Consider the following 14,765-nt stretch of genomic DNA (forward strand, 5'->3'; position numbering starts at 1 on the left):
GGCTTCTATATGGAGGAAGACCGCCTGATGCTCTGTTCCGAGGGAATCGGTGCAGAGGTGTCCCCCGAGGCAACGGATGGGGTGACAGGAAGGATTCGTCACCAGCCTCAGGCCTGTCCTGGGGGGGATCCGAGGATGCCGAGGAGGGGTGGGACCCCGTTGAGACCACCCGAGGGTGTACTGTGAGCTACCCCTCGCCGAACCCGGGTGCAGGTACCCCTAACTGAGCATGCCCCATCTGCAGGGAGGACCCTGGGAGGGCAGAGGTGGCCGCAATTTGGGTTGGTAGCGTTCCAGCGACACTGCCAGGGAGAGTCGGCCAAGGTTCCCATGGCATTGACACGGAGGGACCCATTCATGGGGAACCTACACAAAAAGATTGTTCAGGGAAAACAATGGGATCTGGGAAGAGGTACTGCACACCAGCAGGGACACGATGACCACATGGCAGCCATTGTAGACAGCGGACGCACGTGAAAACACGTGGCGACCGAGGAGCTGTTGGGAGAAGAGATGCTCAAAAAGCAGCCAGCAGAGGCTGTCTATCCTGACCCGGACGCAGTGTTCCCCCAAAGAGGTGCAGCAGCAGCTGTTCCCCAAAAAAGAGGTGGTCAGTAGGGCTGCAGGGGACATGAAGCAATCGAGGGGTTAACCACCCCCTCCAACAGAAAAAACATGTTAGCCCAGGAAAGGGTGAGGAGATAGCTCCTCCCGAGGGCCGGGCGGGGCTCAGAAAAGCCCGGGAAGCAAGGGGGAGGGGCCGGGAAGATTGCGGCCTAGCAGGCCCAAAAGCCGGGGCCTCGATTTATGAGGTGGCCGGGAATGGAGCAAGGGGGGCGGGGCGAACCGCGGCCGACAGAGGGCCCACCGAACCATAAAAATAGGTGAGTAGGGTAGGGGGGGAGAAGCGACACCTGGGGATAGGCAGATCAGGGCAAACAGAGCACCTGGGAGCCGGGGACAGGCCATAGAAGATGAGGCCTAGTCCCGGCAGAAGCCGGGGACTAAAGTAGCGGGGAAGCCAGGGAGAGACTGTGGCCAGGGAGGAGAGAAAAGACCAACCGAGGGGGAAAAGAAGGGAGGAAAAAAATGAATATAACCCCCCCAGGAGGGGGAGGGGGTTGGCTAGGAGGAACGAAGAGGCTCCCCAGGACCCCCAGCTAAGGTGGATCCCATCCCCCTGGCCACAGAAGGGAACCTAACCCTGGGGCAGGGACACAGGGACAGGGGAGTATACTCACCATCCGATATACTCACCATCCGATGTCTTCGGGCGCAGCACGGTCACCCCTTCGGCAGACTCAACACGGGAACCGTGGGAATGCCGGCAAGCCACTGCGGATGCAGTCCGTGGGGACTGGGTGACCGGCGATGGTACCGAAGTACGCGCCCGCAGGGGGGGCAACTAAAGTGGAACACGATGGAGCCCCAGCCTGCAGCAGGTATAACGGTGGAAAAAAACCGACCTGCGGAAGAGAGAACAAAAGAATAAAAATAAACAGCAGAACCTGCAAAAAAGCAGGACAGGTCTGCCTCCTACGGACACTAGACTAAAACTGAATAGCCTCGTGCCTGTGGAGAGGGTATAGCCCACCTGGGAGGAGCCAACACTTTTTGTGTCTAGTGCCTCCTAGTGGTAGTTGGACATATACCCATGGTGCTGTGTCCCCCAATGCCATGCACGAGAAATCAGTTTTGAATACCTTTGAGGGGTGTAGTTTCTAGAATGGGGTCATTTTGGGTGGTTTCTATTATATAAGCCTCACAAAGTGACTTCAGGTCTGAACTGGTCCCTAAAAATTGGGTTTTTGAAAATTTCTGAAAAATGTCAAGATTTGCTTCCAAACTTCTAAGCCTTGTAACATCCCCAAAATATAAAATATTCCCAAAATGATGCAAACATGAAGTAGACATATTGGGAATGTAAAGCAATAACTATGTTTTGAGGTATTACTATGTATTATAGAAGTAGAGAGATTGAAACTAGCAATTTTTAATAAATAAAAGATATTCTTTTTACTTCATTTTACCACTGTCATGAAGTACAATATGTGATGAAAAAAAACAATCTCAGAACGGCCTGGATAAGTCAAAGCGTTTTAAAGTTATCACAACTTAAAGTGACACTGGTCAGATTAGCAAAAAATGGCCTGGTCCTAAGGTAAAATAAGGCTGTGTCCTTAAGGGGTTAATGGATGGGGCCATTTTCACGCCTAGGTTAGGGGTAGTGTACACTATCTGTAGTAGTGTGGGTATTAGAGATCCTATTGTTATGCCTTTCTGGATGTGATGCCAATGTTTTTTTTTTAAATAATTTTTTCAATAGTTTTGTATTGTGCATTATAAGGGAGTATTTGGCGGAAAAGCAGTTTTTTCTCATTCCCGAGTTCGTTGTGAAAAACATTTTTCTATCCATTTCTCTCGCTTTTTGTAGTGCATTATCACTTTATCTGGATAATTTTTGTGACCGAAATCGCTCATTCATTTGGGTCGCTTCTTCAAACTGTTTTTCTTTTGTACAGTTCCTTTTGATTCGGTGGAACTGTCCAAAAGGGATGTTTAGCAACCATGTAGGTAAGTGGCAGCTAGAGAAGAGGATGAAACTGTTCCTTGCGATTGATTTTTGGTAAGTATTACATATATATTGGTTTTAGTAGTAATTAGTAGATCTAAAAACTCTGTACATTCATTATTGATGTTGGAGGAGAAGAGATTATATGGATTCTTGTTGATTTCCTCCAAAAAAGGCATGTCATTCGGGCTCTCCATTCTGCCAGATGAAGATGATATCATCTATGTATCTGTTCCAGAGCACCAGATCCATACCCAGCTTGGGCATGATGTTTTGTTGCTCCCATTGTGCCATGAAGGAGATTGGCATATCTGGGGGGTGAATCTGGTGCCCATGGCAGTATCCCGGATTTGTAAACAGTAGTCCCCCTCAAAAGAAATAGTTGTGAGTCAATACATGGTTGATGCCATCAATTAAAAATTTAATTTTTTTGCTTAGGTCTCCATTGGATTACAGTTGTGCCTTCATGGATGCTATTCCCTGGTCATGGTTGATGATAGTATAAAGTGATTGTACATCTAGTGTACCCATTATCCAGTTGGGTTGCACTTTCAGATTTTCTAAAATTTGTACAATCTGTGTGGTATCTTTTATGTACGATTGGGTCTTTTTGACTTTTGGTTGGATTAATTGATCAATATATTGTGAAGGGCTTGATGTTAATGCTCCAATTCCAGATATAATCGAGCGCCCTGGTGGGTCAGTCATATTTTTGTGTATTTTCGGCAGGCAGTAGAAGATTGGTAATCTCAGTTGAGTCCCCAAGATGTAATGGAATTCGTGTTCTATTAGTATTCCCTGTTCTAGTCCTTTGTTGCAATATTGGGCCAATATTTCAGTGAACTCCTCGGTGGGATCGTTTTTAAGTTTCCTATCTGTGAGCTGTTTTAGGCATTCTGCATACGTGCAATTAAAGAACTACAAACAAAAAAAAAAAAAAAAAAAAAATCGCCCAGCAGATAAATGCGGGGCTATTGTTCTTTGAGAGACAGAAAAATACAAGTGCAACCCCACTGGATAATAGGTACACTAGATGTACAATCACTTTATACTATCAACCATGACCAGGGAATAGCATCCATGAAGGCACAACTGGAATCCAATGGATACCTAAGCAAAAAACTAATAGAATTTTTGGTAGATGGCGTCAACCATATTGACTCAACTATGGGCACAAGATTTGCCCCCAGCTACGCCAATCTCTTCATGGCTCAATGGGAGCAACATGCCTTTTTGGAGGAAATAAGAATCTATATAATCTCTTCAACATCAATAATGAATGTACAGAATTTTTAGATCTACTAATTACTACTAAGAAAGACCAATATATGTAATACTTACCAAAAATCAGTCGCAAGGCACAGTTTCATCCTCTTCTCTAGCTGCCACTTACCTACATGGTTGCTAAACATCCCTTTTGGACAGTTCCGCAGAATCAAAATGAACTGTTCAAACTGAGAAGAATTTGAAGAAGCGACCCAAACAAAAGAGCGATTTCAGTCTAAATATTATCCAGATAAAGTGATAGATAATGCACTACAAAAAGCAAGAGAAATGGATAGAAAAATGTTTTTCACAACAAACTGTTAGGAATGAGAAAACACAGATTTTCCGCCTAATACTCCCTTATAACGCACAATACAAAACTATTGAAAAAATTAAACATTGGCATCACATCCAGAAAGACAAAATAGGATATCTAATACCCACACTACCACAGATAGTGTACACTAAGGACCCTAACCTAAGCTTGAAAATAGCCCCTTCTATTAAGAACCCAAAAAAGAACCAATCAACAAATGGCTTAAAAGGAGTGGCTTTCATAGGTGTGTATGCTGCATTAATTGTAGGAGCACATTTCCTAAAAAGATAACTAGAATTAACTCTACACTGAACTTTCGAAATTATTATTATTATTTTTTTAACTTGCAACACTTCGAACGTCATTTATATTATACAATGTACATGTTCCAAACAATATTGGCAGAACAAAAAGACCACTGAAGGTGAGAATAGCAGAACATAATATCAAAAATGGTTAGGAGAACTCCCTGTCTAATCACTTCAAACTTGTTCACAATCAAGACCCTACAGACCTCATATTTGCAGCATTGGAACAAGTAGAATGCCACTGGAGGGGGGAGGGGATCACATTTCAAGAATGTCAAGAGCGGAATCCAGACTGATCTTTGAATTTTGCAGTCTTTCACCAGAAGGACTGAACGCTGAACTAGAAATGTTTGGGTTCCTTTGAAGGGGTGGGTGCCCCTGGCTGACGGGGGGTGGTAGTCAGGCTGTTTCCCAGCACTGCGACCCCATTCAACATACGTCTATGCAACATCTTTACTCCAAAGACAGACAAACTGAAACCTCCCCCCCAAAAAGGACACACTTCGTATATTGAAATAAAAGGGTATTCTTTAATGCAAATCGCTTCGAATTTTTCTGCTACTAAGCAATATGCACACCACAGACGATATATACACTTATAATAAAAAAGGTATCGCAAAAAAAGAAAGCGGCAGTAGGAATCTACATCTGTTTTTTTTACTTATCCTGAAATCATACAGATACTAAAACTGGATCTTTCCCTCACATGTTTATATAAAACTCATCTTGTTCTTACAAAAAAATCCATATCCAAATATCCCTTATTGAGATAGACCTGAAATGAGGCTTAAATTAACCCCTTAAGGACTCAGCCCTATTTCACCTTAAGGACTTGGCCATTTTTTGCAAATCTGACCAGTGTCCCTTTAAGTGCTGATAACTTTAAAATGCTTTTACTTACCCAGGCCGTTCAGAGATTATTTTTTCGTCACATATTGTACTTCATGACACTGCTAAAATTGGGTCAAAAAGTTAATTTTTTTTACATAAGAAAATCCCAAATTTACTACTTCTGTAATACATAGTAATACCCCCAAAAATTGTGATGACTTTATAGTCCCCATATGTCTACTTCATGTTTGTATCATTTTGGGAATGATTTTATTTTTTGTGGATGTTACATAGCTTAGAAGTTAAGAAGCAAATTTTGAAATTTTTTCAGAAATTTTCCAAATCCCACTTTTTACGGACCAGTTCAGGTCTGAAGTCACTTTGTGAGGCTTACGTAATAGAAACCATCCAAAAATGACCCCATTTTAGAAACTACACCCTTAAAAGGTATTCAAAACTGATTTTACAAACTGTTAACCCTTTAGGTCTTCCAGAAGACTTCATGGCAAAGGGACATAAAATTTAAGAATTTCAATTTTTGGGAAAATTTTCCAATATAATCCATTTTTTCCAGGAACAAAGCAAGGGTTAACTGCCAGACAAAACTCAATATGGGTTGCCCTGATTCTGTGGTTTGCAGAAACTCCCCATATGTGGTTGTAAACTACTGTTTGGCCAAACGGGAGGACATAGGAGGGGAACGCCATATGGTTTTTGCAAGGCAGATTTTGCAGGACTGGTTTTGTTTATACCATGTCCCATTTCAAGCCCCCCGCCGTTGCACCCCATGAATAGAAATTCCAAAAAAGTGACTCTCTCTAAGAAGTACACCCCTCAAGGTATTCAAAACTGGGTTTACAAACTTTGTTAACACTTTAGGTGTTCCACAAGAGTTAATGGCAGATGGAGAAACAATTTTGGAATTTCTATTTTTTGGAAAATTTTCCATTTTAACCCTTACTTTATTACTGGAAAAAAATGGGTCAACAGCCAAACAAAACTCAATATGGGTTGCCCTGATCCTGTAGTTTGCAGAAATACCCCATATGTGGTCATAAACTAATATTTGACTACACGACAGGACATAGAAGAAGGGGAACACCATGTGGTTTTTGCTGGACTGGATTTATTTACACCATGTACCCTTTCAAGCCCCCTGATGCACCCCTAGAGTAGAAACTCCATAAAAGTGACCCCATCTAGGAAACTACGGGATAAGGTGGTTGTTGTTTTGGGACCATTTTAGGGTAAATACGATTTACACTTTGAGGCAAGGTAACAAAAAAATTTAATTCTATAATTGTTAACCCTTTAGGTGTTCCACAAAACTAAATAGCGAATGTAGAAACAAAGTTTGTAAAGTAACTTTTGAATACATTGAGGGGTGTAGTTTCTTAGATGGGGTCACTTTTTTTTGGAGTTTCTAGTCTACGCTACATCAGGGGGGAGCTTCTAATGGTACATGGTGTAAATAAACCAGTCCATCAAAATCTGCCATCCAGAAACCATATGGCGTTCCCTTCGTTCTATGCCCTGCCGTGTGGCTATATAGCTATTTACGACCACATATGGGTTTTTTCTGCAAACTACAGAATCAGGGCAATAAATATTTAGTTTTGTTTGGCTGTTAACCCTTGCTTTATTACCGGAAAAAAAAAAAAAAAAAAAAAAAAAGTATTCAAATGGAAATTTTGCCAAAAAATGGGTGGCATTTTGGCACCGGCAGATTCTTACAGATGCGGCGATACCCAATATGTCTACATTTTAAAATGTATTTAGATTTTACACTATAATCATTTTAGGAACCCCCAAAAATTATTTTAGTATCTCCATAGCCTGGGAGCAACAGTTTTTTTTTTTTTGTTGTTGTTGGGCGACTAATCCAGGGGCTAATTTTTTGCGGGATGAGATGGAGGTTTTATTGGCACTAATTGGGGGTGAATGACATTTTGATCGCTCGCTATTACACTTTTTGTGATGTTAGGTGACAAAAAAAAAAAAAAACGCTGTTCATCAGTGGGGGGGTGGGGGTTGGGGGGGGATACATGTTATTTATATAGAGAAGATTTTTACGGACACGGCGATGCCCAATACGTATGGCTCTCAGACTTTGGAGACACTAAGCAAGCATCCTCAAAGTGCGGCCCTCCAGATGTTGTAAAACTACAATTCCCACCATGTCCTGCTGATGACTGTAGGTTGTGTGGGTATGCTGGGAGTTATAGTTTTACAACATCTTGAGGGCCACAGTTTGAGGATGCCTGCACGAAATCTAATATTTTTTGGGGAAAAAATGGTTCTGTGTCTCCAAAGTATGAGAGCCATAGTTTTTTATGTTCTCTAGGGGACTGTTGGGGATTAGAAAAATGTAGTATTCCATGAAAGTGTGATACTCCCTGAAGCAATCGATAAAGCAGAGGCCCGGATGATTGGGGCAAGTGTCACATTGAGTGGTGGTGTCCTTCCATATCCCCCTCTTGTGACACACTGCATCTTTTTTGGGTTCGTCCCTTCTTTCCAGTATGGGGGAACACACCTGGAAAATGTTGGCCAGGGACGATCTGGGCGCCTCCAATTCCCGAATTACTCCGGCCTGCTCTTTCCCAGTCCTTGAGGACTGCCTCATAGAATTGGAGGAATGTCCCTGTGCTGCTAGCGCGTCGGGATAGTACAAAAAAGTGTTGTACAAGGCAACCTGTACCAAGTAGACCGCAACTATTTTGAACCATGCACAGGTTTTGCGCATGGCATTATATGGCTTGAGGACTTGATCAGAGAGATCAACTCCTCCCATATACTGATTGTAGTAGACGATACAATCGGGCTTGAGGACAGTTGCCGCAGTACCTCGCACAGGGACAGGGGTGATGCGGTTACCGTGGATTGTGGACAGTATAAGGACATCCCTCTTGTCCTTATACCTGACCAGCAACAGGTTTCCACTGGTAAGGGCACGGGTCTCACCCCTGGGGATAGGTACCTGGAGGCGGTGGGCAGGGAGGCCATGCTGATTTTTCTGCACGGTCCCACAAGTGAACTTGGATCTGGCGGCAAGGGACCTGAACAAGGGAATGCTAGTATAAAAGTTATCCACGTACAAGTGGTAACCCTTATCTAGCAGTGGGTACATAAGGTCCCACACGAGTTTCCCACTAACACCCAGAGTGGGGGGACATTCTGGGGGTTGAATACGGGAATCTCGCCCCTCGTACACACAAAATTTCTAAGTGTACCCTGAGGTACTCAAATTTTGCACAGCTTCACGCCATACCTCCCTTCCAGGTATGTAGGCCTGCGCAAATTTGGCCCAAAGTGATCGATGACCGGCCGTATCTTATACAGAAGGTCATAGGCAGGATCACCTCGGGGAAGGGGAGGGGACGACGACATGCATAATGCAGACATTTCCGGATGGCCTCGAACCAGGGATGTGTCATGACCATACTGTAGAGTGGGGTCTGGGGGGCAAGGGGGGTCTCAAAGCTAGAAAATAATAAGTTTAGATGAAGTTTTTTTTTTTTCCTAACTAACTTTTCCCTTCTATCCCTGCCTTACTGTGCCTCTCCCTCACTGACCCCAACCTACCTGGAGGGTGATGGGTGCAGGAGGGTGATGGGTGCCGAATGGGGGGGGGGAATCGCAGGAGCCTGGTGAGGACAGTGCAGGTGCTGAACAGGAAGAAGAGGGGAGAGAGAGAGAGAGGAGCGCTGGAAGTTTGAATCTCGCGCCTCTCTCTCTGCACCAATCAGCACCCTGGACAGCGGCATTCAGCACCACAGCCAGCACCGCCTCTCCCAAATGCTCGGACTGTGCTTGGTGGTGTGTAATCACACCACCGATCACAGTCCTTTTCCGGTTCATCAATTGACCTGCTGCGATCGCTGATACAGGGGGGGGGTCACATGATCAAATCCGGTCAAATGCATTAGTTGATTGTATATTTAGAGATATTTTATACATGAATTTAATATTCTTTATACATTAACTATTGTGTTCTAGCTATTATTAATTGATATATTTTACCAATAAATGTTTTAAAATGTATTCTATGTGATTCCTGATATATGAGTGCCAATACATATTTATCTTACCTTACCTGTTTCTTTGTGATCAGGGTGTACCACTAGTTTGGAGTACCATTACATCACCAGGAAAAGGAGAGCCGTCCGGAACGCATTCTATTTTTTGTCACTCTCTCAACTGTTACCTGCAGCCATGGTTCAGGAAGTAAACCGTGTACAAAGCCCGACCACCACAGCACCATACACTGTACTGGCCGTTCTCTGGTAATGCAACTCAGTTCCCATTAAACTGAATACAAGCTGTAGTTCACAGAGAATTGCCAGTCAGAAGCTGAAACCTGTCAATGAATCCAAACAGTCACAGTATGTTGTGCAATATGAGAACACAGCTCTGTAACAGTAGGTTTCGGTACAGGGGTGCACAACCTGCAGACCAGGAATCACATGCAGCCATTCTGTGCTGTTCCCAACCATCTGGGTCCAAAAATTAATGTGTGGCTGCTCACATGTAGTTTCCATGTCAGAGTGGTGTGGCAAATACAAATGTGGCACTATGTGGCCATCTTTGTGTCCCCATATATCCCTCAACCCCCTGACTAAAGGAGCACAAGTTTAGAGTGATGGCCGTCTATACATGTGACTCGCTCCATTGTCATTTATAGAGTTGTAAAATGTGGTTGCTGCAACACCCATCATCTTTTATGTGACGTGCCACACACATGTATGATGTCCTCCTCTTTGGAAAGCTCTCTGGAGTGAAAAGGGGACCCCTACTCTCCTGATCAGTGGAACATGCAGTTTATATGTCAAGTGTTTTAGTGCTGCCTTTTAGAGTTGTTGAATAATGTGGCCCTTGAACCAAAAATGGTTGTGCACCTCTGTTTTAGTACATAAATACAAAGACCACTACAGCTCAGCCGGACATTACCAAAAGCTAAACAAGTTACAAGAAAGAAAACATTTTCAATATTTAAAACAACTCCCAGTACTTTGAAATGTATATAAAAACATCTAAAGTGCTATGAAACAAACATACCGATAATTCTACCGCTTTCATATCGATTGTTGCACAAAGTGTGCAGGTGCAGTTATGTAGCTCACTGGATGAACATGACCGGGATTTACAGCATTATGAATTCGGGGTGAACTGCTGTAAGGTGGGCTTATAGGATGCCAGGGTGATACATAGTGATATGTAGGCACAACGGACACACAAGGGTCAAAACCACTTAAAGGAGGCTGGTTATATGGATCAGGAACAAAAGGGTAATACATCGGTCCCGGTGGTGGAGGCAGAGATTCCACATTTGTAAATGGACCTAGAATTAAGGAAAACTGTTAACGTAATCTTGCATAATCTCACAAAATCTCTCATATCTCTTTAGAATTATTAGACAGCGATGTTTTTGTTTCAGCAGGATTGGTGCCATTTTTCCCCACAGACATTTATCAAGCCCTTGGACAAATGTCAGGGCTTTAAGCATGGCCCCCGCTTTGGAGCAGAGTTGGAGACAGTCAGTGGGAGCTTGCTGCTGTACACAGACATCCTCTAACAAGGTCCCTGATCGGAGACCTTTCTGATCGAACATTACCCCCTCAGATGTCACAGTCAAATGTGACTACAGCATCGGGGTGGTCATTTGATGGGAGAGAGCTCCCTCTGGTGAACTCTTTCCCTCTGTGCTTCCCAACATATCATAAAGACTATTAAATGGTGCCTTCAGAAACAACCTGCAAAAAAGCCCTCAAATGCCTATGTGAAAAGTACAAAAAAAGTTATGAAAGTCAGAGATAAATATGTAAATTGTTTATGATGCCTATTTACTAATCAGCCATGACATTAAAGGTATTCTGTCACCTCCCCTAACCCAAAATCGGATTTTAAAGCAGTCACGCAGCACAGCTTACCTTGAATAGGCTGTGCTCTTCTATCTTGTAATCCGTCCAGTAGTTTATGAGAAAATCGACTTTTATGATTATGCAAATTAGCCCTGAAGGTGCCCAGAGGGGCGTTTTGTTCCCCTTCGTGAGCCCAGTAACGCCCCTCTTACAGTGCCCAGCCCGCCTTCCTTCCGACTGCCTAACCTCCCACAGCCTCTCATCCCTCTCCTCCCCCTCCCTCACGGCCGAACGAACTCTCGCACAGGCGCAGTACCCACTGCAGGAGACTGAGGGCAGGAGCTTCATCCTAGTCACTGGGCATGCGCCGAGCTCAGTGACGTCCAATGCTCGCTCTTCCCTCAGTCAGCAACCCTCAGTGGGTACTGCGCCTGTGCGAGAGTTCGTTCGGCCGTGAGGGAGGGGGAGGAGAGGCTGTGGGAGGTTAGGCAGTCGGAAGTAAGGCGGGCTGGGCACTGTAAGAGGGGCGTTACTGGGCTCACTAAGGGGAACAAAACGCCCCTCTGGGCACCTTCAGGGCTAATTTGCATAATCATAAAAATCGATTTTCTCATAAACTACTGCACGGATTACAAGATAGAAGAGCACAGCCTATTCGAGGTAAGCTGTGCTGCATGAATGCTTTAAAATCAGATTTTGGGTTAGGGGAGGTGACAGAATCCCTTTAAAGCCCAAAGAAAAACCCAATATTGTATCATTCCCTTCATGCATGTGCCGAGCCCAGTGACAAATTTAAAGCTATTGCCCTCAGGAGCTTCTACATCACGCAGGCAAAGTGGATTTTATCGCTAATGAAAGCGCGAAACAAAAAATGAAGACTACAGCAAGAAATAAGGTATCGTATTGTACATGGCAGTAGTAACCTTAATATGCTCAAACCAGGTAACAGATTCCCTTTAAGGTGTGCTACGGCATCTGACACAAAGATGCTAGAAGCAGACTTAGTAACCTGTGAAGTGAGGCCTCCAGGGACTTGAGGGTAGATTTGCGGCTCATACTCCAGACTAGTTTACGGCATGCGGTGTAGCCAGATACTGCTGCATACCGCTGGATCCCCATTTACTATAATCTGATCCGACAGACCTGGTCAGTTTCTGGCATAAATTCAGACTCTCCAGTGTATAACAATACCAACTGAGTGCACTTCGCCCCACCTACAGCATTGCTTAAAATGCAAGAAACATTTCTCATTTAATTTGCTTCATGCCTTTATGTGACGTGGGGCAGTGCTGTAAATTGATATAAAGCACCTGTATTAGAAATAACTAGGGACTACTGAAAAAAAACTTGTGAAATTCTGCAATATGGATGCACTATTACCTGTGTCCATAACCTCCATAGAAAATGCATCCATGTGACAGAAAACAGACCCGGACTTTGAGGGGAAGGGGGGGGGGGGGGGGGGGTCTAAGGTTTTGTTTTTTTCTCTTGTATTTATACATTTCCTTTCTAGTAAAAAAAATTTTTGAATTGAAGTATATACAGAGGATTGCTGGGAATACACACAGTGCAAGGAGGAGAGGAGCAGGCTAGGAAGACTGTTTAGGCGAGTGCTATGCAGTGAGATCTGCCAATAAAGAGGATCAAGTATATTTTTGGGGTTGCATCATAGGTATAAACTAAACAAATAGCCAGATTGAAAATGTACATAAATTAGATTCTCACAGAAAACTGTAAACATGGCTGTATTAAAGCAATGGAATATATAATGTCCAGCAGGTTCACATTGCTTGCATTTAGTTTATAAAGTCCAAAATCTATAGAATATTCATAGTCCATTTGTCATCAAATTGTACTTACCACCAGGTTCGATTGTCACAGGCCGGTTGTCATTGTAAATGGTTGGCAGAGGTTGATCAACTATGGGAACAGGCTCTGGAAAGCCTTGATATGGCTCAACATGTGGTGGAGTAGGTACCTGTTGCACATATACCATGGGGTGCCAAATGCTCTGATGATAACACTATGAATATGAAATAAAAGCTGTTTTAGATCTTGATTTAGAGCTTTTTAAAAAGTTTTGCAGTCACATGTACTGTATAGTAAATTAAAGCACAAATTATAGTTAACTAATACTATATGAAATATTTACAACTGCTGTTTCTTAGTCTGTGACTTCATATCAATTGGTCACATGATCTTTCAGCAACACCATACCATGAACATGACTGGGATTGAGCTGCAATACCAAGCACAGCCAGAATACAAAATGTACTTGTGCATCCAAGCACTGCGGCCCCTTCTAAAAGATTATCCATGGAAGTGCCAGTAGTGGGACCCCACTGAACTGATACTGATGACAGGTCCAAACCCTGAACAACCAAGAGGCAATGCTACATTTCAGGTAAAGAAATAAGATTACACTTACTGGTAATTGGTTTTCCATTAGCCCATGACAGCATCCTGAGAGACCTTCTACCATCCAGGACAGGAACTTACATGGAGAGTTTAAAAGAAAAAGCTCCTCTACAGCACACCAGTTAATAGCAATTAGTCTGCCCCACGTCCGCTAAATTTATTGTCCACACACTTTTTTCCTTTACTTTTTCCCTTTTATACCCCTTTATTCAGTATCTACCCATCTATTTTTTTTATTATTATTTTTTTAATAAAAAGGTGGGAATAAGGCAGGTGCTGTCATGGGCTCATGGAAGACAAATTACCGGTAAGTATAATCTTATATTTCCCTTTTGCCCACGACAGCACCCTGAGAGTACGAAGAGAATAGGGAAAAAAAATAAAAAAACATTAGGGGATGGAAAACTGCCTGCAGAACTTTTTTAAACAATGTAATCTATCCTCATTCTTAGGGTTCTGACTTAGCAAAGGCAGCACCACTTTAGGCACAAAAGCTGAATCAGGCACAATATCCACCCTAGCTTCTAGTAAGTTAGTAAAAGGAGGAGAGGCAAAAAAGGCATTAATCTCACCTACCCTTGTGGCTGATTTGATGGACACAAAATATTTAAAACAGATTTTTTTTTTAATAGACAATAAGTATTTCCTCCAAAAGGTTCAAAAGAGAAAAACTGGACATGACCAGATTCAGGTCCCACACTGGAGTCCTCGTGTCCTCTGGTAGATTCAGCCTACCATTTGCCTTAACCACTTCAGCCCCGCTAGCTAAAACCCCCTTCATGACCAGAGCACTTTTTACACTTCTGCACTACACTACTTTCACCGTTTATCGCTCGGTCATGCAACTTACCACCCAAATGAATTTTACCTCCTTTTCTTCTCACTAATAGAGCTTTCATTTGGTGGTATTTTATTGCTGCTGACATTTTTACTTTTTTTGTTATTAATCAAAATGTAATGATTTTTTTGCCCAAAAATGACATTTTTCACTTTCAGCTGTAAAATTTTGCAAAAAAACGACATCCATATATAAATTTTTCGCCAAATTTATTGTTCTACATGTCTTTGATAAAAAAAAAAAAATGTTTGGGCAAAAAAAAAAAATATGGTTTGGGTAAAAGTTATAGCGTTTACACACTATGGTACAAAAATGTGAATTTTCCGCTTTTTGAAACAGCTCTGACTTTCTGAGC

General features: G+C 42.9%; 1 protein-coding gene across 1 annotated transcript in view; it reads right to left on the reverse strand.

The window, feature by feature from the left end:
- Positions 1 to 14,765, reverse strand: part of LOC122946199 (putative bifunctional UDP-N-acetylglucosamine transferase and deubiquitinase ALG13) — a 118,176-nt gene that overhangs the window by 11,593 nt on the left and 91,818 nt on the right. Inside the window, exons 24-25 of the mRNA XM_044305637.1 lie at positions 13,015 to 13,177; positions 10,352 to 10,634 (exon numbers count right to left, since the gene is read on the reverse strand). Coding sequence (XP_044161572.1) covers positions 10,369 to 10,634; positions 13,015 to 13,177 — 429 coding nt within the window. The 3' untranslated portion in view covers positions 10,352 to 10,368. The remainder of the gene's footprint in view (positions 1 to 10,351; positions 10,635 to 13,014; positions 13,178 to 14,765) is intronic.

This window comes from Bufo gargarizans, chromosome 9 (assembly GCF_014858855.1).
Source record: "Bufo gargarizans isolate SCDJY-AF-19 chromosome 9, ASM1485885v1, whole genome shotgun sequence".
In the NCBI taxonomy this organism is placed as follows: Eukaryota; Metazoa; Chordata; class Amphibia; order Anura; family Bufonidae; genus Bufo; species Bufo gargarizans.